Below are 21,817 nucleotides of genomic sequence, written 5' to 3'. Positions count from 1 at the left end.
CTTTCAGCGAGGCTGATACAACCCCCGCACGTCCACTGGCTCCTTCACGGCCCCGGGCGGTGCTGCTGTGCCGCGCCGGATCCAGAAGCCAGTCGTGCCGCCTTGTCCCCTTGAACGAGTCCTTTCTGGGCTCCCCACTGTGCACTAGAGCCGCCGGGCCCCCTTCCGTTGTGACGTCTCCACGTCAGCCTTGTGGTCAGGTGTGCCCTGGGGACTGCCGCCCCTGTGACTTGCTGTTGCGGATACGATTCCTTGGGCTGGGCTGTTTCGGGAAGGGAAGCCGGGATCCAGGTCAGGCACGGCACTGAGAGAAGGCCGTCTTGTGCCTTTGGCTCTGCGTGAGACCGGCAGCCTGATGTCCGTGCTCTTGGGCCAGCCCAGTGGGTGTGACAGCACCGCGTGTGCGCGCATAGGTGGAACGTGCAAGGCTCCTGAGGCCGGCGTACCCCGAGATCTCAACGTTTGTTTGAGAATAACCAGCATCCGATTTGGAGGAAATTCTAGCTCGGCGTGCACGGCCCTGCCGTGCAGGACCTCTGGCCCTGGCCTTGGCGGGCTTTTTAAATGTTGAAACGGCTTGTTGATACTTTGGAGAACTAACAAAGCAAAGGTTGGAATGATTTCTTAAAACTTAGGAACTTCTGTGTGTGTGGTAGCCATCATGAAGTGTGGTTTTCTTTGCAAATCCACCTTCCTTGGGTGGGTTTTCACTCCCCCTGGAGAAACCATCACCTTTCTTCACCCTTTTCCCCCCGCCCGTTCGGAGCCTTGAATAAAATCGAGGCCGTTGGAGTCCGGAGGACCGCTTCTTGATTCCGCCACCAGTTTTAATGACCGCCCTCCCCCGTTGCTCTTGGAACCAGGGGAACGGCCGTGGCTCTCGAGTCTGTGCCCTCGGAGGGAGCACAAAGATGCTTCCTGGTCCATGTGGCAGGGGAGCGCGTGTGGACGTGAAGCCCGAGGCAGAGGAGCGTTTAGTTCGCTCTTGGGGGTACCTGCTCTGCAAAGTCTGAATCCCCAGGCACCCATCTGATTCCTTTCGTAAACTGGGTCACTCAGGCTGCAGAAGCAGAATTCTCGTTGCGCGCCTGGAATGTTTCCCTGCCGGGGCTAAATGGGAGATGGGCTGAGCACACAAGTTTTACTCAGAGAAACTCAGAGAAAAATGAAATGAAAAACCAGCTAAGAAAACAAGGTCGAACTGGCACCCTTCTTCTTGAGGGGGGTAGGTAGCCTTGTTTCCTGGAATGTTAGCTTAGTTTTTGTTAGACACACCCTGCTTCTCTTTTGTAAGTCATTTTTATAGGGGAAAAATGCCGTTAAAAATATTGTTTCCCTTGGGGTTTCCTCTCTTTTATCAGAACGGCTCTGACACTTGACGAAGATGAGAAGTGTCAGCGCTTTGAGGCCACGGCAGGATAAGGGCAGTTACTAACTGGTGCATTAAATGAAGTGTGGAGCGGAAGGGAAGGAATTTGGAAGATGAAGTAGGTTTTCTTCCAGTGTGCTTGCGCCGGGAACGCGATCCGCTGGACTGGTGGGCTTTTGCTTAGAAATACTCAGGAGGTGGTATTCAGCCTGATGATGATTTTTCTTTTTCCGCCAATAGTTGGTGTCATTATTTTATTTTATTTTGTGTATTTATTTTTCCCGCCTGATTATTTTTTCCCACCAATAGTTGGTGTCATTATTTTTTTTTCCAGCCTAATTTTTTTTTTCCCATCAATAGTTGGTGTCATTATTTTATTTTATGTATTTATTTTTCCCGCCTGATTATTTTCAACTTCGGTACATTGGTGGCTCTTTTCCCTCTCTGGCCTTCTGAGAGTGGTCCTGAGAAACCTCGTTCCCCGCGTTAATCCCTCTTCTGCTGCTGGGTGATCTTGAGGGAAGGCGGGAAGGGGCGTTGTCTCACAGTTGTCTGGTCGTGTCTTCCAACCCGCAGGTCTGTGGTCTACCAGCAGAGTTCCAGAGAATCCGCCACTTTGCAGCCCTTCTTCACGCTGCAGCTGGACATCCAGTCTGACAAGATACGTACGGTCCAGGACGCATTGGAGAGCCTGGTGGCGAGAGAATCTGTCCAGGGTTATACCACAAAGACCAAACAAGAGGTACAGCCATAGTTGGTCTTGAACGTGTGTGCCGAGGCGCCCCGGTCTGGTGGAAAGAGCGCGCGGCGCAAGCGGGTCCGCGCTCTGCCTCTCGGGCCCCTTGCTTCACTGTTTCGCACTGAAAGTTTCCACGTGTTTACAATGGGACGGCTGAAACGGCTGGTCCTGACACCACTTCACGTAGCCCAGGGTGACGGTCGTCGGGAGCGTCTGTCCTGAGCTGTGTAACTTTGCTAGTGCGATCGCGGTACGATAAAGTCAGCACCACGTCGAACAGAGGCCGAGCAGCTTCTGACGTCACAAAGCATAATTTCATGAGCTTAGGTAGGCCAGAAAAGAGGTTCCAATAGCATTTGGTTGTAGGTCTTCCAGGAGATCAAAAACAATTAGAAAGTAGCTGTTTTCCTGCGTGTTAGTCTTTAATCGGATGTGGACAGGAGGAAAGTCTTTGAGTCTTCAGTGTTCGGGAGTCAGAGAGGCAGATGGCTTCGTGTGGGGTACCTGTCAGCCGAGTCAGGAGAGAGCTGGAGTGTTTGGTCCCGGAGCGCTTCCTGGTGCCTGGGATCCAGATGTGCCAGCGGCAGCTGTTTCCTCTCCGGGGTTGAGGAGGGTGTCGTCTCCGCTGCCGAGATCGTGCTGGTGATCTCGGGGTTGGTGAATTCAGAGAAACGTGACAGATGGACGCAGGCTAGTTACGGGCGGCACCTGTCTGGACGGCTCGTAGTATCCCTGGGGAGCGTGACCCAACAAGGCTGTGGTGGCTGAAGGCGCACGGGGAGCAGAGCAGAGGAGCACCTGGGCGCCTGCGGTTCCCCTGGGGCCTCCCGCCTGGGCCGGTCAAGCCTCCTCTTGGGAGATGGGCACGTAGTTTGGCCTGATCCTCCACCGTGTTTTCTGACTTGCTTCCCACGGGCGATTTTGTTGAAAAAAGAAAGGCGGTAGGAGCAAGAGACAGAATCTCGGCGCTTGGCTTACGTGAATCAGCCGAGTCTGGCGGTGGAACTTAATGAGAGAGAAAGTGGGTATTTGTTTTCAGGAGGTCGGTTGGTGTGGCTGAGCCGTGTACTTGGCTCGTTGTGTGGCAGCCGCGGCTCCAGAGGTGGAGTCGCCGTCCTGCCCGCCCCCGCCCCCCAACGCCTCTCTCGCTCGCTCGCTCTCCCGCGGCCACCTGCAGGGGTTGGTGGCCACTCATCCTGCAGACCTCGCCCCCGCCCCCTCACGCGTCTTTTCCTCTCTTGTTCCTGCTGCGGCGACGCGTGCACGTCGGGAGGGTGCAGATGAGATCGAGGTAGAGGGTGTGAGGAGAAAGAAGGTGGTTTATTGCAGATGGCTGGGGGGAGCGGGGAGAAGGACGCAGGAAAAAAGAGGCCCTTTGGCAGAGCCTCGAAGAGGAAGAAGCAACACGCTGCGTGTCCCGGCTCGGTGATGGTGGTGGCATGTTACCGAGAAGAGCGAAAACTCTCCGAAAAGCAGACGTTTGAGAAAGGGAGATCTTGGACGGTTCGTATGGGGCGGGGATATCCGGAAAGAGCAAGTATCACATTTTCTGGAATGTGTTTTCTTTGAACGGACTTTTTAAAATACCGAGTTTGACGTTACTGTGTTTTAAGGTCACGAGATTTATTTTGCTGTGGGACCACTTGACGAAGGCCCGTGGGAAAATAGGACTATAGAAAATACTTGCTGTACGGAACTGGTCTGGTTTTGTTGCGTGAAGAAAAGTGTGTCAAGTTTGTGTGGAAACCCAAAACACACGGAAGAATTTCCGATTAGCCACTTAGTGAACTGCCCGAAAGTCTGAGGTCAGAGTCCTAGGTCCCTGGCTCGGAGAGCATCCCAGAGATGCATTTGCCCAGCCCTCGATTCACGCGCGGGGACGCTGGAGTCCCCTTGCCACAATCTCGGTCTCTTGCCGTTGGGCCGTAGCCACGCATTCCGATCGCTTGCACATCCTCCTCGGGTACGGAGACACCGGGCTCCAGACCCGTGATGAGCATCCAGAGGCGGGTCGGGTGGTTCCCCGCCTAGGATCTGAGCCTGAGTGGGAAGCCGGGCGCCCATTAGGACACCTCTACCCAGATGCACATACGGTCTTCTGAACGTTGCCATACACTTCGCTTCCGCTGTTCTCTTTCCGACGGTCACCCGAACGGGCATTTCTACCAAAAGGATTCTTCATCTAAATACAGGGAGCACCCAAGAGTTTATAATTCTAAAGAACGGCAAATAAAGGTAATAGGCATTGTTGGCAAGGATGCATTTTTAATGAAGCGCAGCATTCATTGGACGTGTGGAAGCAGATGAGAGACGTGTAAATTGATAAAACAAACCTGCGAAGCTAATGGTTGCAAGAGATAGCTTTTGGGTTACGTAGAACACCTAATTTGAGAAACACTTTGGCTTCGGTTTGAGTTACTAAAAAGCACGTTAATACGTACATAATGCGAGGTGCCACTGCCGAGTTAGCTGTTAATTTTTGTGCCAATTTGCCATTAATGTCACAGAACAGGTTTTTGTTTTGTTTTTTTTGAGAGCGCGAGGACGAGCGAGCAAGGGGCAGAGAGAATCTCATGGGGGACAGAGGTGGAGAGAGAGAGAAGCGGGGCTCACCCGATGCGGGCTCGATCTCACAAACCGTGAGAGCGTGACCCGACCGGAAGTCTGATGCTTAACCGACCCCAGAGCAGGGCTTCCTGCCGGAGAGTTCACGCTTAGGCCCGCGGAGCCGGGGCGTCCCGTGCTGCCGTGTCTGCAGGCACGTGTGCGCTTTCCCGCGGGGAGTGTGGGTGGCTCTCGCGAGACCTCTTGGCGGGATGTTAGATCCTCAGACGCTCCCCTGACCCGGCCGAGAGGGGAACGGGGCCGCGGAGCCGCAGGCCGTCGGCTCCCGGAGGGGGTTCTTGGGGGACGGACGTGGCGTCTGCCGCGTGGAGTGAGGGACGCGCGTCCTGCTCTGCTCTGTGCCCTAGGTGGAGATCAGTCGAAGAGTGACTCTGGAGAAGCTCCCTCCCGTGCTCGTGCTGCACCTGAAGCGGTTTGTTTACGAGAAGACCGGCGGGTGTCAGAAGCTCGTCAAGAGCGTCGAGTACCCTGTGGACCTGGAGATCAGCAAAGGTAACGGCCGCGGACGGAGACCGCGTGCGTGGTGCCTGCTCTCCCGGGAGGCCGGGCGCTTGGCGCCCGGCGTTTCTGCGAGATGCCGGAGTCAGGAGGTTCTCTCTCGTGACGGTTTGGTTTTAGATTTCTCGATTAGTAACGGATTTTGATGCTCAAATTGGCACCAGGGTAGCTCTTGAAAGATAAAGGCAAAAAGTGAATAAACCGTATGATCTTACTAGATTGTAAAACCGGAGGAGATTTTGTCCATTAAGATGAGCATCGTCTTTCTGGAAATACCTTGTGGATCAGTGGTCCAAAACGGTTTTCTTCATAAACGTTAAGAATCGCACGTACCGGCCTGTTAAATGGACTTTTTTAGTGAAGTGAAGGGACGTTTCCCATAGGCCCCTGGGCGTTCCTCCGACCTCCGGTTGCAATGACACGTGTCAGGTTTGTGGCACCCTGTCCGCCCTGAGTCTCCGTCAGGTAACCGGGCCCCCCTCAGCTTCGACGCGTTTTGATGAAAGCAAGCTCGTGTTGTCTTGCTTGTCACGCGTGTCTTCGTGTCAGCTGCCACCTGAAGTGCTTTCCAGAAAGAGAAACGAGATAAGCCAGGACCAGAGGCCCTGGCTTGGGTCGAGGGTGGGGGTAGGGGAGAAGCCGGTGGCGAGCGGCTCCCGGAAGGGTCCATCTGCGGGGAGCCGTTCCCGCAGGGGGACAGTGCCTCTTTGGGGGGACCGTCTTACTCTTACATAATGGAACTTTTGCGGCCTCCCTCGCCTGTAAAACGTTTCAACTCTTAGTTTCCCCGGGCCATTTTGTTTCTAAGTGGGCGGCTTTCTTTTCCGTTTTTTAGCATGTCTGCTTTTAAGGGGTTTCTGGCATGAGCTTAACAGGCTCAGTGTATTTCCCCTGTTTCTTAACGGACTGGCTGCCGGGTCCGGGCGCTCCCGCGTCGCACAGCCGGTTTCCCTCCTGGGCAGCGCTTGGGCCCAGGGAGGCCTGGAGTTTGTTTTGTTTTCCTGGTCTGCCAGGGGGCGCATGTGAGCGGGGCTGTCGGCACCTCTTCGTCTGTCACCCTGAGCCTCTCTATAAGTGCTTTTTTACAGATTGCAGCTGTCGATATTTTGTTTTTCAGAACTGCTTTCTCCAGGGGTTAAAAATAAGAATTTTAAATGCCACAGAACCTATAGGCTATTTGCAGGTAAGTAAATCTGTACGTTATTTACTTATTAAAGCACTGATAAAGACGTTTAATACCCAGGCCCAATTTTGCCACAATACCACTTCGCATAGAGAAGAGTGCCTCTGCTGGTAACCCCTGGACCTTACAAGGGGACTCTGTTTTCTTTTGAAAATGTGCGTTTGACCTGACGTTGGTGCTTGGATTTGACAGAATATCCTTTTGGCTCTAAGCTGAATTCGTCTTAAGACCTTGTTTAACATGAGTTCTGTCTGTGAGTCAGAGGATCGGGTTGGAGGCCGCCTGCTGGGCTAGCGGTTTGCAGACGGGACCTTTCCTGCTGCGGTTGTGGCCCCTGCGCGGGGACAGTGGCGCCCTGGGGGCCGGGTCCCCGAGACCCCTGTTCTCTCGGCCCAGAGCTTTCTGCGGCCCCAGTTTGTCTAATACTGTCTGTCCGTCCTTCCGCTCCTCCTTCCTCTTGTAGCCAGAGTCTTCTGGGCCTTTGAGGCCCTGTACTTGTGCTGGTTGCTGTTTGCAACAGCTGCGTGTGCTTTCTGGCCGTTTTTACCAGAATTTCCTAGCTTCTTCGTTATCCTTCCTTTTGTGTTGGCCTCGCTCAGTCTGCGTGTAATTTAAACTAAGTTCCCGTTTACTGACACGTGTTTAGTGAACCTTTCTACTCGGTGCCTTTTTCGTGGTATCTCATTTATTCCTCACAGCTGTCCTGCGAGGCAGGTGGTGGTGTCCCCATTTTATAAAACAAGAAACCCAAATTCTTGTTTGGGACACACGCCCCGCTCTGGCCCGCAGTGGCGTGGCCGGTCTTCACCCTCCTACCCTCCGCCCTGCCTGTTTAGAAAGTTGGTTGGCCCCCGATGAGCGGGTCAGGTCCCCCTGCGACACCAGGAGGGCTTGGGCCCGGTCACCTTGCTCTTCCTGCCAGGCTGTGCCTTTGACTTTCTCTTCTCCCCCACGTCAGCCGATCACAGCCCCTCCCCAGGCAGGGGGGCCCTGCGCTCGTGCGGTGTCCCCAGCCCTTTCCAGCCCTGCCTTGTCATGGAAACTCTGCCACCTGCCTCTGGGACCAGAGAGGCCCTAGGGGCCGGCCCAAGTCCGGAGCTGGGCCCCGAGGCCCCAGGGGGAGATGAAGGTCAGCCCTGCCATCTCCCTGCTGCCCTCCCTGCCTGGGGCCGCTGCAGGGGGAGGCCGCCGACCTGGGGCAAGGACGGGAGTCCCTGTCTCTCCTGCTCGGGGAGCCCCGGTGTGGTCCCGCTCTGCCTGCCGGCTGTGGCCCAGTGTCTGCCCGGGGCTCCCCTGCGTTCCCAAATCCTCTCATGGCTTCTCACTTCAGAAATAAGGGCACGGATTGGATCAGTTGGACTTTTCCCGGTCTGCCAGGAATGTTAGGAAGCACTTCGCACAAATGGTTCTGACTGCGGGACCCGGAGAGCACGTTCGAGAAGTGCTGGCCGGTCCCATTCAGTCAGGGGGACTCGCCTGGAGCCCTGATGTGCCGTGTCAGCCCCCGGGTGCTGCTGAGGGAACCACAACGCGTGTGGAGTGCTTTCTCTTGAAGTGTTAGAACGGGAGGGGCCTGCAGGAAACACAAACCCACAGCTCCTTAAATCCCACTGACTTGGTCACTCGATCAAAACTCTTGCCCGAGACGTGGCTTGGAGGTGAAAATCCAGGACGAAAGCCCAAAGTGGGTTTGGGGTCTGGGGGACGGGCCATGTCAAGCCTCTTCCACGTCCTCGATGGCCTTTTGATGGGTGCGACCTGCCGTGTGTGCCGATCCCACCGCTGGTGTCCTGCCGGGGCCTCCTGCAGTCTTCTGTCTCCAGGGCACCAGCCGTGTTTGTCACGTGGCTGGCAAGGGCGTCCCCTGCGCCTCCAGCACGGAGGCTCCTTTGCCGGGGGACTGTCATCCCACCAGCCACGACCTCGGCCACGGGGTCCGGACAGGGTCGTCCCTCCGCTGGAGTGACCGCTGCCGCCAGGGCCCAGCCACCTTGCCACCAGCCGAGTTCTTGTTCCTCTGCACTGGTGGTGGCACGAGCTCGCCCGGCCGCCTTGCCAGCCCCCTGTCCTCGGGAGGCGTCTCCGTCCCCCGGGCTCCTGCCTGCGGCCTGGCCCTCCTCCCCCCCATGGGGGGAAGACGGGGGCCCTTGGTGTCTTCAGGGAACTTCACTGCGTCTTCCAGTGGTTGGTTGTCTTTGTTTTAGGCCTTTGACCAAAGGCTTCTTGATTGGATTACAGAATTTTTTTAAGTGAAAAGCTTCGTTTAAGCATAAAAGAAGAAAGCGTAACGACTAGGTGCCATTTCGGTGGGGACGCCACCCGCTCCGCCCACATGACAGTCCTGCTGTCGGTCCCTCTTGGGGCCGGCGCGGTCACTCGTTGTGATGACAGTCACAGAAAACCGAGAACTGTCCACTTTCCACGTAACGCCGCCATATTCCTACATCGCCGTGCGCTCAGCCTTTTCCTCTTACTGTGCACGCCTCTTGACGTTTCCTTGCTTTTTCCCTGTTACCAAATCTTTGTCGGAGGTTCACATGATCTCTTTAGAACGGTCTAGAAGGGGATGGGCTGGATCGAGAGCATGAGCGTTTGGGGGTCTGGGTGGCATTTCTGGAGGTCCGTCAGTGCTAGCGGTTCCGTGGGGGCGGGGAGGGGGCGGGGTCTTTGGCGCTACGTCCCCGCGTGCTCGCTTCAGCGGTGGGCCGTCCTCGCCCGGAGGGCTGGCTTGTGGGACAGCCCCACCGGGCCGGCGACTCCTCCGCGAGGCCTTGAACGTCCGGAGTGTGTCGTTAAGGTGTCCGTGTGTGACTTTCTCGCGCGTCGCTGAGGGTTTTGGATTACATGACGTTGCTTTGTGTGGTGGCATCTCTGCCCCACGCGCCTCGGAAAGGTGTGTCCCGCGAGGCGGCTCCGTGGGGGGGGGGTCAGGCGCGCGTGGGGGGCGTGGCGGGCGTGGGGGGCGTGGCGCGCTGCCGTGCCCCGCCCCGCCCCGCCCGTCTCACCGGGCGCCCGGCCTCTCTTGCAGTGGTCTACCATCACGGCAGCAGCGCAACGGGCGGCCACTACACCACGGACGTCTTCCAGATCGGTCTGAACGGCTGGCTGCGCATCGATGACCAGACGGTCAAGGTGGTGAACCAGTACCAGGTGGTGAAGCCCACTGCCGAACGCACAGCCTACCTCCTGTATTACCGCCGCGTGGACCTGCTGTAGCCGCCTGCGCGCCGTGTGCCCGCCGCCCGCTTGCAGACGCCGACTCCCTCTGACTTCCTTCCCGTCTTTAGTGGCTCTCTAGGGGGAGCCTCTTCGTCCTTGGCAGAACGGGCTAGAACGGAGAGCAGACGCCTCGGGGCTTGTGCGCAACAGTTCACGTTGCCGCCTGCCTTCCAGATCCGAATCATTTGGTTGAAACAGACCGTCACTCGATTTGAGAAAATACACAGAACCCGTGTTTCTGAAATAATGCCGATTCCTGAGTGAGAAGGGGGAACTTGCATTCGATTCGCAGTCTAATTGCTTAGTAGAATAAATCCTGCACCAGCGACACTTGTAAATTTGTGAAAATGAATTTTATCTTTCCTTAAGGAGTAAATTTTTTAATCCGTCACACTTTCCTTCCCCACCCTCTAGTTTTTGATAAACGATAAAAACGAGCCAGTTATCAGAGGAGACATAAGAAACATAAATACGAAAAGAAACATAAATACGAAAAATAAGTTGCTGGTTCCTCACCGGAAAGATACGTGTTAGTAATCGTGCGATGAAAAGCTGCTTACGTATGCATTGCAGATCAGATACCCGGAGTTAAGACGTTAGCCCACGTAGGTGGGTGGTTGTAAACTTTATTGCCATTAAAAGATTTCACGTTGCATTCATGCTTCTGTGTACACATAATGAAAAATGGGCAAAATCATGACGACGGATCTTTCCTTCAGTCGCTCTGTTTAATTCTGCCGTCTGCTCTTCTGTGATGCTGCGTCTCTAATTGTACACAGTTTAGTGATCTCTAGGACTACAGAAGTTGTCCCCCACCAATAAAAATCACAAAGTTGGTTTAAAGCTGTGCACGGTGTTTCTTTGACTGCTCTCGCCACTTCCGGTCGCCGGCGCTCCCGTGGGCCCGCGGGCTCCCCCAGAATCACGGCGGGCCCTCCAGCCAGCCGAACCAAGGCTCGGGTCGTGCCCGCTTAGTGTCGCCAACGCCACTAACTAGCGATTTGGGGGGATGGAGTTTTTGAATCTTCCGATAGCAGAAAAGGGAGGTGACTCTCCTCTGTTCCTTGTTCCTGTCCCCAGCGCAGTCAGCATCCCCAGAGCAGTGGGCTTACGTCACGCACGGCTGAACACCGTGCTGCTGGGGCATCTTAGCAGCACTTCGGACACCGCCCTTGGGTTGGGGACAGGAAGCCCTTCCCGGGCAGAAGAGACGGAGGAGGGTTCACGTGGGGGTCAGGCCACCCGCAGTGGCTCTCGTGCCTGTGGTGTCCCACTCTCAGCCCGTGCAGACCATTCATGGTAATGAACTGGGATCCCCGGACAAGCCAGCCAGCTTACATGGTCACGGCCTCGCCCCCGAGCTCTTCCTTGTGGCAGCCGGTGGTCCTGAGCCTAGCCGTGTGCCGCTCGGGCTCCGAGCTTAGTTTTCACGGAGCCCACTCACCTGTCATCACCCTATCCGGATTTGCTTGGCCGACCTACAAGTTATGGTTCGGTTTTCATTGAAACAGACCTTTCTCAGGAGCATATGGTGTTTGGAGTCCACATTCCCTCTGGGGAGGCGACCCACCCCCCTCCCCCCCCAACACTGCCCCAGCCGGGGACCAACTGGAGCTGTGTCGTAGAGCTTGTCATCGAGCTCTGTGCTGTGATACCGTGACCCGGGTCATGTCCTCGCTCGCGAATGGCTTCTCCGTCCTGACGCACACCAACTTCCGACCAGTGCTGCCCGTTCCCCCCAGCTGGGTGAGGGTCTCTGTCGCCGGACTGTCCCTGACCCCTGTGAGTCAGACTGAGTGCCCTCTCAAGGACGAGGCCCTCTGGTCTGAGAATGCCTTTTCATAGGCCTCTGGAGGTGAAACAGTGCCTTGCTGGGACCTGTTTTCCTGTGTGTTTAGATGAGACCACGCCCCCCCAAATAGCGTTCGGGGGTTCCTGTATGATCTTTACGCTGCTAAGGTACGGATTTCGTCAAGCCCAACATCTTTGGGAGGTGGCTGCGAGGTATCACGGAACTTTGTTTGGAAGGTCTCCAGTCTCTCTCTCAAGCGCGGTGGAAGTGAGTTGGTCCCGCGGGGCCTTGGGTGTCTTAGTCAGTGTAGGATGGGTTCTTGACGTTGCTGTTCCCCGGGGGACACTGGACTTCCCGGTACAGCCGTTTGACGGCCAGCAAAGGGCTCCTCCTGGCCTTTGGGTCCGTATGTCATTTGTTTGGAAGATGGACTCCAGCTCTGTAGGAAAGAGAGAACACCTGCCTTCCCTGATTGTGTGTGTGTGTGTGTGTGTGTGTGAGAGAGAGAGAGAGAGAGAGACAGATGGAGCTTCCCAGTTTCCTTTGCTTAAAAACGGACCCGCACACCCAGCGAAAGAGGGGTAAACTCACCAAGGGAGAGTATGCAGAGTAAGAAGTCAGCCCGGAATCAAGAGTTCTCATGTTGTCCCTGGTTAGAGAACAAGGTCGTTCTAGCAAATCCAACGTTTTCCAGGGTCCCAAGTGGATTGTTAGCCGTGGGGTCTGTGTTCTTCAGATTTTGAACTCTGGTTTCAGTATTTAGTGCTGCCACGTTAGTGTTCTCGTAAGTTTTGTAGACCGTTTCCCTGGTTTTAGGTCATTTACACTTCGAACTTGGCCCGTTAACCTTGGTGTGAGGGGCGTCGATTCTGTGATTTTCCTTTGTCAGCATGTGACACGTCTTTCTAGGGGGCTCTTAAGCCTCTGTGCGTACTGGCGGGGGGGGGGGGGGCTCGCGGGAAGCGTATCACAGGGAGGTGTGTCTTTGATGTGTGAATGGTCACTAACAAGACACGGACATTCTCCTACAGGGAACGATGTCACGAAACTCACCTGCTTGGAATGTGTGCCCAGCAGCCAAGAAAGCGGGTCCCGTTCAGAACGGAGGTGGTGGTCCTGTCGTTGTCCCGCGTGGTACACGGGCCAGCGGCCTGAGTGGCTCATGGCAACGTCCCGCTCATTTCTCAGCATCACCAGTCGCATCCTCATGGTCTCACTCGTGGGCACCATGAGCAGAAACTTTGTGATCAACACACGCGCCCTCTTACGCCTTTCTCTGAGCGGAAATTCCTGTTTATCGCTCTCTCGGGCTGTTTGCACTTGGCCAGGATGCCTGGTTACGAGGCCGAGATTGCAGTCAAAGTCAGACGCTTTGGATGAACGCAGTCAGCCCGCGGGTTTTGCACCGCACAGCCTCCAGACCAGCTTGCACCGTTAGTAAGTTGTGCCGCTGCGGACACGTCCGTCTAATGGTCTGTTTGGTCCATCAGGACAGATGGAAGAGATGGACCTTTTCTGTCACTGCGCTGGCTCGGTGACTGTCCCCAGGGAGACCATGCCCCTAAAACTGTCCAGGAGAACCACCTGTTCACAGCCAGCTGTACATGTGAGGTGATTTTCATTTATTACTTATTAATGTATTTTTTTAATGTTTTTTTTTTTTTTAATTTATTTTTGACAGAGACAGAACACGAGTGAGGGAGGGGCAGAGAGAGAGGGAGACACAGAATCCGAAGCAGCTCCAGGCTCCGAGCCGTCAGCACAAAGCCTGACGCGGGGCTCGAACTCACAGACCGCGAGATCGTGAGCTGAGCCAAAGTCGGACGCTCAACCGACTCAGCCCCCCAGGCGCCCCGAGGTGATTTTCATTGAAATCCAGTCAAGTACATCGCCAAAGCAGGCTTGCCTTTTCTTCAGCAGGCTTCCAAGGATTCGTTTATTGTTTGCGTAAGTGTTGGTATTCCTCTTCTGAACTAACCATTCCCGTCTTATTTATATCTTTTGGAGAAAAATGTATTTCCCTGGAAAAAGGACATTCGCTTCACAGCCCGTCACCCACACGGTGACGTTTGTTCTTTTAAGGAGCAAACGATGAACCAGCCAACACGCATTGGGCCCCGTCAGGCAGTCGCTCGGTCTCTGGTCTGGCGCCCCCGCTCCCACGGGAAGGGCGCGTCGCTGTGCGTTGAGCAGGGGCTTCCCCCAGACAGCGCGTACTGCCCATGTCTCCCCGTTACACACGTCTTGTTCCTCAGACCAGGTTGTGTCTCCTGCACCCTGATTGTGGCTGAGATCACTTGCTAACAAGCCCTGATTTGCTGAACACAAGAGGGTTTTATCAGGTGACCTTGCCTTGGAGACAACCAGCAAGTAATGAGCTGAAGCTTTTTATGTATTTTTTATTTTATTTTTTTTTGAGTTTGTATCTTTATTTTGAGAGAGAGGGAGAGTGCACGCGCACCTGCACAAGCGGGCGGAGGGGCAGGGTGGGGGGAGAGAACCTCATTCAAGGTCCTGACGCTTTTGACCTTAGGACTCCACGCCGAGTGATTGTGTTGATGTTCTGTCTACGAGCCCCGCTTTCTCATGGTTGACTCTTGAAGCGCTTGCCGTTTATTTGTTGGCAAAGTTTCTTGTGTGTTTTCTAACAAGTAAAATATTAGGGTGGCTTTGTTTATTCCGCATGAAACCAACGAAACGCAAGCCTGTGTGTGTGCATTTGCAGAGTTCCCGGACGGACCTTGGGGAGCGTTCACGTTGTTCTCGGCACAACCGAGATATCCTTGGGAACCGGATAAACCTCAACGCTGTGTTTTTGTTTTGCCTTTTGGTTTTTTTTTTTTTTAATACAGGCTTTTTTTTTTTTTTCTTCCTCTTTAAGTATTTCAGCGCCTCCAGAGTGAGTTTTGGTCTGTGTTGTGCAGCCGTCTGTGTGGTTTTCTGGGTTCGGCATCACCCAGGGATTCCGAGGTTGGGTCTGGTGAACTGCCCTTGGGTTTCCCACCTGTCCTTCAAAGAAAGCAAACCTCTTCATGTATTTTTAGAGAATTTGGGGATTCTTTATGTGATGTAAGAAAAAGTTACTCTTCTGCTTTTAAAAAAAGAGTGATGGGCGCCTGCGTGGCTCAGTTGGTTAAGCGTCCGACTCTCGATTTTAGCTCCGGGCGTGATCTCACAACCGTGAGATCGATCCCTGTGTCGGGTTCCATGCTCGGCATGGAGCCTGCTTGGGACTCTCTCCCTCTCCCTCTGCCCCTCCCCTGCTCACACTTGCACACGCACACTGCCTCAAAAGAAAAAAAAAAAAGATTGAAAACCTCTTGTGTACGATGTGGATTTACTTGCTGATATGCGAATTGACCCTGTTCTCCCTCAGTGCTTGTTGACGTCGGTGGGGCCCCGCGCTGCGCCTCCACACTGCCGATCTGCAGGTCATTCTTTGCCCGGGTGACCACGTACCGATGGCTTCTGACAGCCGCAGGACTGGATTCGCTGTGCTGCTTGTTCTTGTCACATGCAGCTTCAGGCCCGGGACGAGTAAGTTGGTGCCTCAGCTGGGAACAGCACACACCCGCCCTCACGTCCGAGGCCAGCGAGTGGGTCCCCCTGGCGGGTGACGCAGTGACAGAGTGTCTGTTGCGCTTTCAGAAAAGTGCGAATTAACTTGGCAGTGAGTGACACGTGCTTTCTAGGATGACTCCCCATTTCCCATGGCTTCAGACGCACACCGCCACCTGGGGTCACACTTCCCAGTGCGGGCAGCGGATTCAGACGGAGCTGCCACCTGCACTGCTGACGGTGACCCCTGGGGGCCGGGACCAGCAGGGCACCGTGGCATCCTTTGCGGTCACCCTTGGGTGCTCCCGCTTGCTGCCCCTAGGCTCCCTTCTCCAGCTGCCCTGCCTGCCTCTGCCCTCTTTGGGACATTGACTCTCCTTTGGCTTATGGCTTGGATCCTTTCCTTTTGAAGATGTTGCTGGTGGCTAAGACAGGGCTTCGTGGGGACCAGGCCTACTTCTGTAAAGACGTTTGGTCCTCTGGTGACCCCTTGAGTACTTTTTTTTTTTTTAATATTTACTCATTTTAAAAAAGTCTTTTTTTTTTTTAACATTTATTTGTTTTTGAGACAGAGAGAGACAGAGCATGAGCAGGGGAGGGTCAGAGAGAGAGAGGGAGACACAGAATCCGAAACAGGCTCCAGGCTCCGGGCTGTCAGCCCAGAGCCCGACGCGGGGCTCGAACTCACGGACCACGAGATCATGACCTGAGCCAAAATCGGACGCCCAACCGACTGAGCCACCCAGGCGCCCCAGTACTTTCGTATCTACACCAGCTGGGTCAGCTCAGGAGCCTGTCCTGTGTGCAGGTGTGCCCCCGCCAGCCTCGTCCCTGCCCTGCTTTACTGAGCTCAGCCCTCGGGAGTAAATTGGAATGGCAGAGGCCGGTAGGTGTTGCAGCCAAATGGAAGAGAACATGCGCATGAGCTCCCGGATGCTTGTAGCAGTGAAATAAAAGCAACAAAGTAACAAAAGGATTTAAAAAACGGGCTTATGGACACGAGGCAGCCTGCAGTGCAAACTCGCCCCGTGTGACCTTGGGGAGGTGGCCCCGTGTCTGGTCCATCAAATGGCCAGGGTAGCTGCCATATCGCGTCAGGAGCAGGACCAGGCAAGTTAGTAGATGTGACCTCCCGGCACGGCCCTGGGGTCAGTGAGCCCTGGGCGCTGGTGGCCCTTCTGGTATCATCGCAGGGCTCGAGGCCAGGGCCTCACTGCTCACGCCTCACCTTTGGACTTCCGTCTTTGGCCCGCCTCTAGCTTTGACTCTGCTTCCCGTTCCCTCATTCGAATTCTGCCGTCTTGTCAATTCCGGATGCGTCTGTTCTACCCTGACAGCTGGATGGGGTCTCCTGCCTGGTCTGGGCCCACCGCGGCAGAGACACATTTGCTGCGGCCACATTTCCACTACAATATAGCGTGAGTGGGGAGTGGGCAACCCCACACAGACTGCCCCAGGGGAGTCCTCCTGAACAGCTCCGTAGAAAGTTTACTGCACCCCTGCCTCGCTTTGGTTCAGATGCACAGTCAGGGCCTGGCTGCACACACACCTTGTGTTGTTTTGTGTTGTTTTTTCTTAAATGTTCATTTACTTTTGAGAGGGAGGCAGAGCACAAGTGGGAGAGGGGCAGAGAGAGAGAGAGGGAGACACAGGATCGGAAGCAGGCTCCAGGCTCCGAGCTGTCAGCACAGAGCCCGACACGGGGCTCGAACTCACGGACCGCGAGATCATGACCTGAGCTGAAATCGGCTGCTTAACTGACTGAGCCACCCAGGCGCCCCTCGCCTTGTGTCTTTTTAATGTCTACTGTTCTTTACAGCTCTAATGGGGCTTAAAAAAAAGAAAAAAAAAAATCAAAGTCACCAGAACACAGGAAAAATAAACCAAAGATGAGTCCGACCTAAGATTGGGAACAACCGAAGATGTGTTTTCAAATAAATAAAGATCCTCAACTCAACGCTCACAACAAGAAGGCACACCTCTCATTCAGTAACCACAGCACACACTTTAAAATGTGCTTTAAAAAAAAAAAAAAAATGTGCTTTAATTCTGTCCTGGGACCAGTTAAGGGCACAGAAGGGGTGAGGCTGCGGGAGGGGAGCGGAGGCGCAGGGGGAGGAGAGAGGGTGCGAGTGAGGAGGCCGGGGGGGGCGTGGGCCCGGGGGCACCTTGGGGTGCTGACGAGTCTGCGGGTCTCCGTGCCAGGCTGCCGTGTTCGCCACCAGCTGCCGAATCCAGCCTCGTTAACGCTAACCCCCTCATCTCTGCAGGAAGGAGCCTCATTTCTCCTGGAGACGGAGCTCGCTCGAATTCTGCAGGTCTCAGTACCCGAGCATGGTTTGCATCTTAGAGACTCGTTTTAGAGACTGGAGGTGTCCGTCCAGTTGGCCCCAGAGCCCATCCGTCGTTTACAAGCGCGCGGTGGCCTCCTTTCTCTTGGGGCATTGGGCTGTTTATGTCACCAGCGCCCGAAGAACCCACGTTTTTTACTGTGCCTTCGGAGCGTTTTTCTCTCCGAACTGAATCTCTGTCAGTGTGTTGGGGTCGGTCCTGGTGACGGGGGTAATAATGAATCACAGGGAAAATAAAATCCCCCGAAGAAAATCAGAGTGAGCGGGGCCGATGGCTTCTCTGCGTCCTGGGTCTGGGTCTCGGTGCGCTCTTCCTGGAGCCGTGGCCACAGCGGGACCTCCTCGTGGGGTCGCCGGCCCGCTCTTGCCCCGGACGGGACAGGAGTAAGTCATGGCTCAGGACTTGAGCTGCAAGCCGGCTCTTCTGAAGTGACCCCCCCACCCCCACCCCTGGAGGCCGCCGGGCAGATGACCCACACTGCGTCTTTGCACAGCCACCAGCGCTGACGGCCCCGTGTAGGTTTGTGGCTGGTGTGGAGCAGGAAGGGGTGGGCCCGACCCTGCCCCCCTTTCACGGAAATGATGAGCTCTCCGAAGTGATGGTGCCAAAGCAATAAAACCTTGGGGCGGGGCTGGGCGCGGAGTAGGGGGGGGGGAGGCGGAGCGTAAACTCTAGAGGCTTCTGTGCTTTTACATGTTGCGACGGTGGTGGTTTGGAAAATATTGAGAAAGAGCACGGAGCGGCTGCCGCGAGTCTGCGTGTTCATATGGTTTGTGTTTGACTTGGGAGACCCGGCAACCCAACCCTTTAATTTCACTTGAGTAAAAGTAATTCATCGACCGAGACGCCCTGTCCTACTTAAGTGGGGGCGATGGCCAGGCTGCGCCGTGCTGGGCTGGCGGGGTTGGGTGGGGGGGCAGCTTGCACCCAGCGGACAGAGCGCAGGGATGGGGGGGTGTGCCGCTCCACGGGTGGCTGGGTACCGACACACCCACGGACACGTAGGGAGCCCTCGCAGCTCCCTGGGGTCCCCGCGTTACTCCGCTCGGCGCCGTGGGCATCTGGAGCCGGTCATTCTCTGTGTGTGGCGAGGGGTGGCCTCCCTTGCGTCCTAGGGGGCTTAGCGTTCTGGCTTCCAGCCCTTCGGGTCGTGACAGCCCAGCATACCTCCCTGCATGGCCCAAGTCACCCCCGGTTGGGGACTGCCGCGGTGGACAGCTTTGACCGTTTGGGCCTTCACGTAAATGCTATTCTATACCACGCACTCTGAATGTTTTCTTTTACTCAGGCTTAGTTCTCCGAAATGAGCCACTGGGAGGACCACAGTGTGTTGGTGACTCTGTTGCTGATGGAGGGGCCGCATGAAGCTAATAAGACAGTCCTCTTCTGGTGCACGTGCGTGTCTGTTTCTCTGGGGCGGGGGGGTGGGGGGCTCAGGAGGGCAAGTGCAAGGTTCTGGGGTGACCCTACAGTGCAGGTCAGCGGACACTGTCACCCAGTCTTCCGGGAGAGAGGACGCCGGTCGAGGCGCTCCCGTCACGGCCGTAAACGCGCTGCGGGGTTAGCGCAGTCCTGTCGGCGGGCTCAGAGTCCCCTCGTGTTAGAATTCACAGTAGGGAGGTTTAAGGTCACGGAAATAGGGCCGGAGCCTGCCAGTATTTTAGTAATGCCGCATCGACTGCCACGTTACCCTCGAAGTGATCAACTCTCATGGTTGAAAATGCCCTGAAAGCATCGATCGAAGGCGCGCCGCGTAGTCAAACGCCAGGCGAAACAGGTCCCGTTGAGTCCTCCCCCGGGGTCCTCCTGATGCTCCCAGACTCTTGGAGCAGAGGGGGAACGCGCGAGTCCCAGGTGAAAACAAGGAAAATGAAGGTGAGCCCGCGGGGCTAGGCAGAGCCGCCCCGTTCGGCCCGTCGTGGCACACCCCGTCTCCTCCGGCTTGCTCCCACCCCGATGTCACGGCCTCTGTGGGACGGGCAGAGAGCGGTTTCCCGTTTTTCTGGATGGAGTCGGTGGGAGGGACGAGGCTGGCCACCGGGAGGACAGCCCCGCCCGTGTCCGGCCTGAAGCTTTCCCAGGGGGCCAAGGGCCGACGTCCATGCAGCCCCACCGCACCTTCCCGTGACACGTTTGCCACCTTCGGAGCCCGTCCCCGAAGGCCAGGGCGGAGCCCCGAGAGCAAATAGTCTCGTCTAAAAGCATCCCCAGTGCTTGTCTTTGTAGGTTGCTGGCTAGAACCTATCTGTACGTGTATCCCGAGGTTTCTACGATGGGTGTTTTTTTACTTTTGGAAGCTTAAAAATGCTTTGACGCTCTCTCTGTGTCTTCCAGCCGGAGTTGGCAGGCCAGGCCAGCCGGAGCCCCTCCTGTCCCCTTCCCGAAGACCGAGGGTCCCGGTTCCCCAGGACGTGCAGTTTGGTTTCGTTGCGACCCGGGGGACTTCTTTTGCGTCCGGTATTCGGGGACACGTCTGCCAAGCGTGTGCCTGCTTGGACTTCAGTGCTGGTCTGAGAAGGGCCGTGAGGCTCCCGGCGGGCGCCCGGAGGGCAAGTGTCTAATTGCACGTTTCAGACGCGGGGTGTGCGAGCCCCCGGGCGTCGTGTGCCCTTCCGTTGGGGTGAGCTCAGCACAAACAAAAGGGTAAACCTAAGGATTAAGTTCTCCTTCAAATACTTATGGGTTTCCAGCGTCTGGGGAAAATAGGCCTGGGAAAAATCTCTTTGGGGTTTCATGAAACACTTGGAAAATAGATCTGAAAAACATTTTCCAAACCCGGGATGGTTCCAGCCTGAATCCCAGTTGATACTTAATAACTAGGTCTATAGGGGCTTTGCCAGTCCGCTCGGAGGGCTGTAAACGGTTGTAAACGGCTAAGGAGACCTCTCCTGGGGATTTGTGCTGGTGCAGATGGGGTCTGGGGGTCGCTGATCTAGCAAACCTCCGCCATCACAAAACAGCCTTCCCCACCCGCCTCCCGCCCCCTGCCCAGAAATACTCGCCCTGAGTCCACTGTTAACCATCACCAGAATCAGGTCTTGGGGCAGCTTCAGTTGGATTTATTCATTCTTCAAACCGTTACTGAGCACCAGCTCAGGGCCATGATTGGCTTGTAGTTGCGGGGAGATCAGAAGTGAAAGGAGGTGAGAATTTCGCCCATTTTGATGAAGTCACAGTCTGTGGGAGGACGCTGGGCCCGGGGCCCGGGACTGGGAGGGAAGCAGCGGCGTGCGCTCTGGTCCCAGCACAAGAGGAGGGGTGGGAGAGCCCAGAGGGAGGGCAGACTGTGCATAAGAGCCGGGGGGGGGGGGGGGGGGGAGAGCCCAGAGGGAGGGCAGACTGCACAGGTGCAGAGCAAGTTCGACCTTCCTCTTTCTCACAAGTATTTTCTCTCTTCTGGGTCCTTTGCTTTCCCCATTGGCTTTACTTTCAGCTTGCCTCTGTCTACAAAAACTGTGCTGGAATTTTCTTTGGTAATGTGTCAAGACCTAGAGATCAATCTGGGGAGAATTTGCAACTTAGTGACGTAGAATCTTCCGGTCCGTAAGCACCGTACCTCTCCCTTTATTTAGGCCTTTGATTTCTTCCATGGGTGCTTTCAGGAAACCTACCAATCATGTTTAAATTTAGATTTATACCTAAGTGTTTCATTTTGGAGGAGCAATCGTAAATGGCGTTATTTTTGAGATGTCTGTTATCACTTGCTTATTGCGAGTGTATAGAAATAGGATTGAACTTTGTTGGCCTTGTATCCTGAGACTTGGCTCAACTCATTTCAATCAGCTGCTTTTACACGTTCCTTAAAATTCTCTACGTGGACAGTGATGTATGCAAACGGGGACAGTTCTGTTTCTTCTGTTCTAGTCTGTTTCTTTTTCTTGCAATATCTCGCTGGCTGGGCCTTCCAGTAAAATGTAGCTTAGGAATGGTAAGAGTGTGTGTGTGTGTGTGTGTGTGTGTGTGTATTTTGTTTCCGAATCTACGGGAGGTCACTTGGTCTCTCTCCATCAGGTATAATCAGGTATATGCTAACTAAGGAATTTTTGTAGACGTCCTTAGTCACATTAAGGAAGTTCCCTTCTCTCTGCTTTCTGCGCGTTTTTATCATGAACGGGTGTTGAGTTTTGTCAAATGCTGTTCTGCACCAATTTTTTTTTCTTTTTTTTTGTTCTGCCCCAATTTTGATATGATCGTGTGTTTTCTTCTTTAGTCTGTTAATACGATGGAGTATGTCGATTTATTTTTCCTTTTCTAATACGTTGCCAGCCTTGCACTCCTGGGATAAACACCATTTGGTCACGGTAGATACTATTTTTTATGTAATGCTGGATTCAGTTTGCTAATATGTGTTGAAGAGTTTTGTGTCTGTGTTCATGATACACACTGGTCTGTACATTGTCCTGTTTTCGTATGGTTTGGGCGTCAGAATAATACTGGTCTCACAACATCAATTGACGAGGATTTCTTTCTCTTTTATTTTCT

General features: G+C 54.9%; 1 protein-coding gene across 6 annotated transcripts in view; it reads left to right on the top strand.

Moving 5' to 3' along the window:
* LOC106985630 (kelch-like protein 36) overlaps nucleotides 1–10,476 on the top strand; it is a 102,532-nt gene extending 92,056 nt beyond the window's left edge. For 5 of the 6 annotated variants that reach the window (XM_027076319.2, XM_053210883.1, XM_027076322.2 and 2 more), the window contains 4 exons: nucleotides 1,946–2,111; nucleotides 5,081–5,225; nucleotides 6,349–6,414; nucleotides 9,443–10,476. In XM_027076319.2, coding sequence (XP_026932120.1) covers nucleotides 1,946–2,111; nucleotides 5,081–5,225; nucleotides 6,349–6,414; nucleotides 9,443–9,630 — 565 coding nt within the window. In that variant the 3' untranslated portion in view covers nucleotides 9,631–10,476. The remainder of the gene's footprint in view (nucleotides 1–1,945; nucleotides 2,112–5,080; nucleotides 5,226–6,348; nucleotides 6,415–9,442) is intronic. The other variant, XM_053210881.1, reaches the window with a different exon arrangement.
* The last annotated feature ends 11,341 nt before the right edge of the window (nucleotides 10,477–21,817 follow it).

This window comes from Acinonyx jubatus, chromosome E2 (assembly GCF_027475565.1).
Source record: "Acinonyx jubatus isolate Ajub_Pintada_27869175 chromosome E2, VMU_Ajub_asm_v1.0, whole genome shotgun sequence".
Classification (NCBI taxonomy): Eukaryota; Metazoa; Chordata; class Mammalia; order Carnivora; family Felidae; genus Acinonyx; species Acinonyx jubatus.
This window is presented reverse-complemented; position numbering and strand designations above follow the sequence as displayed.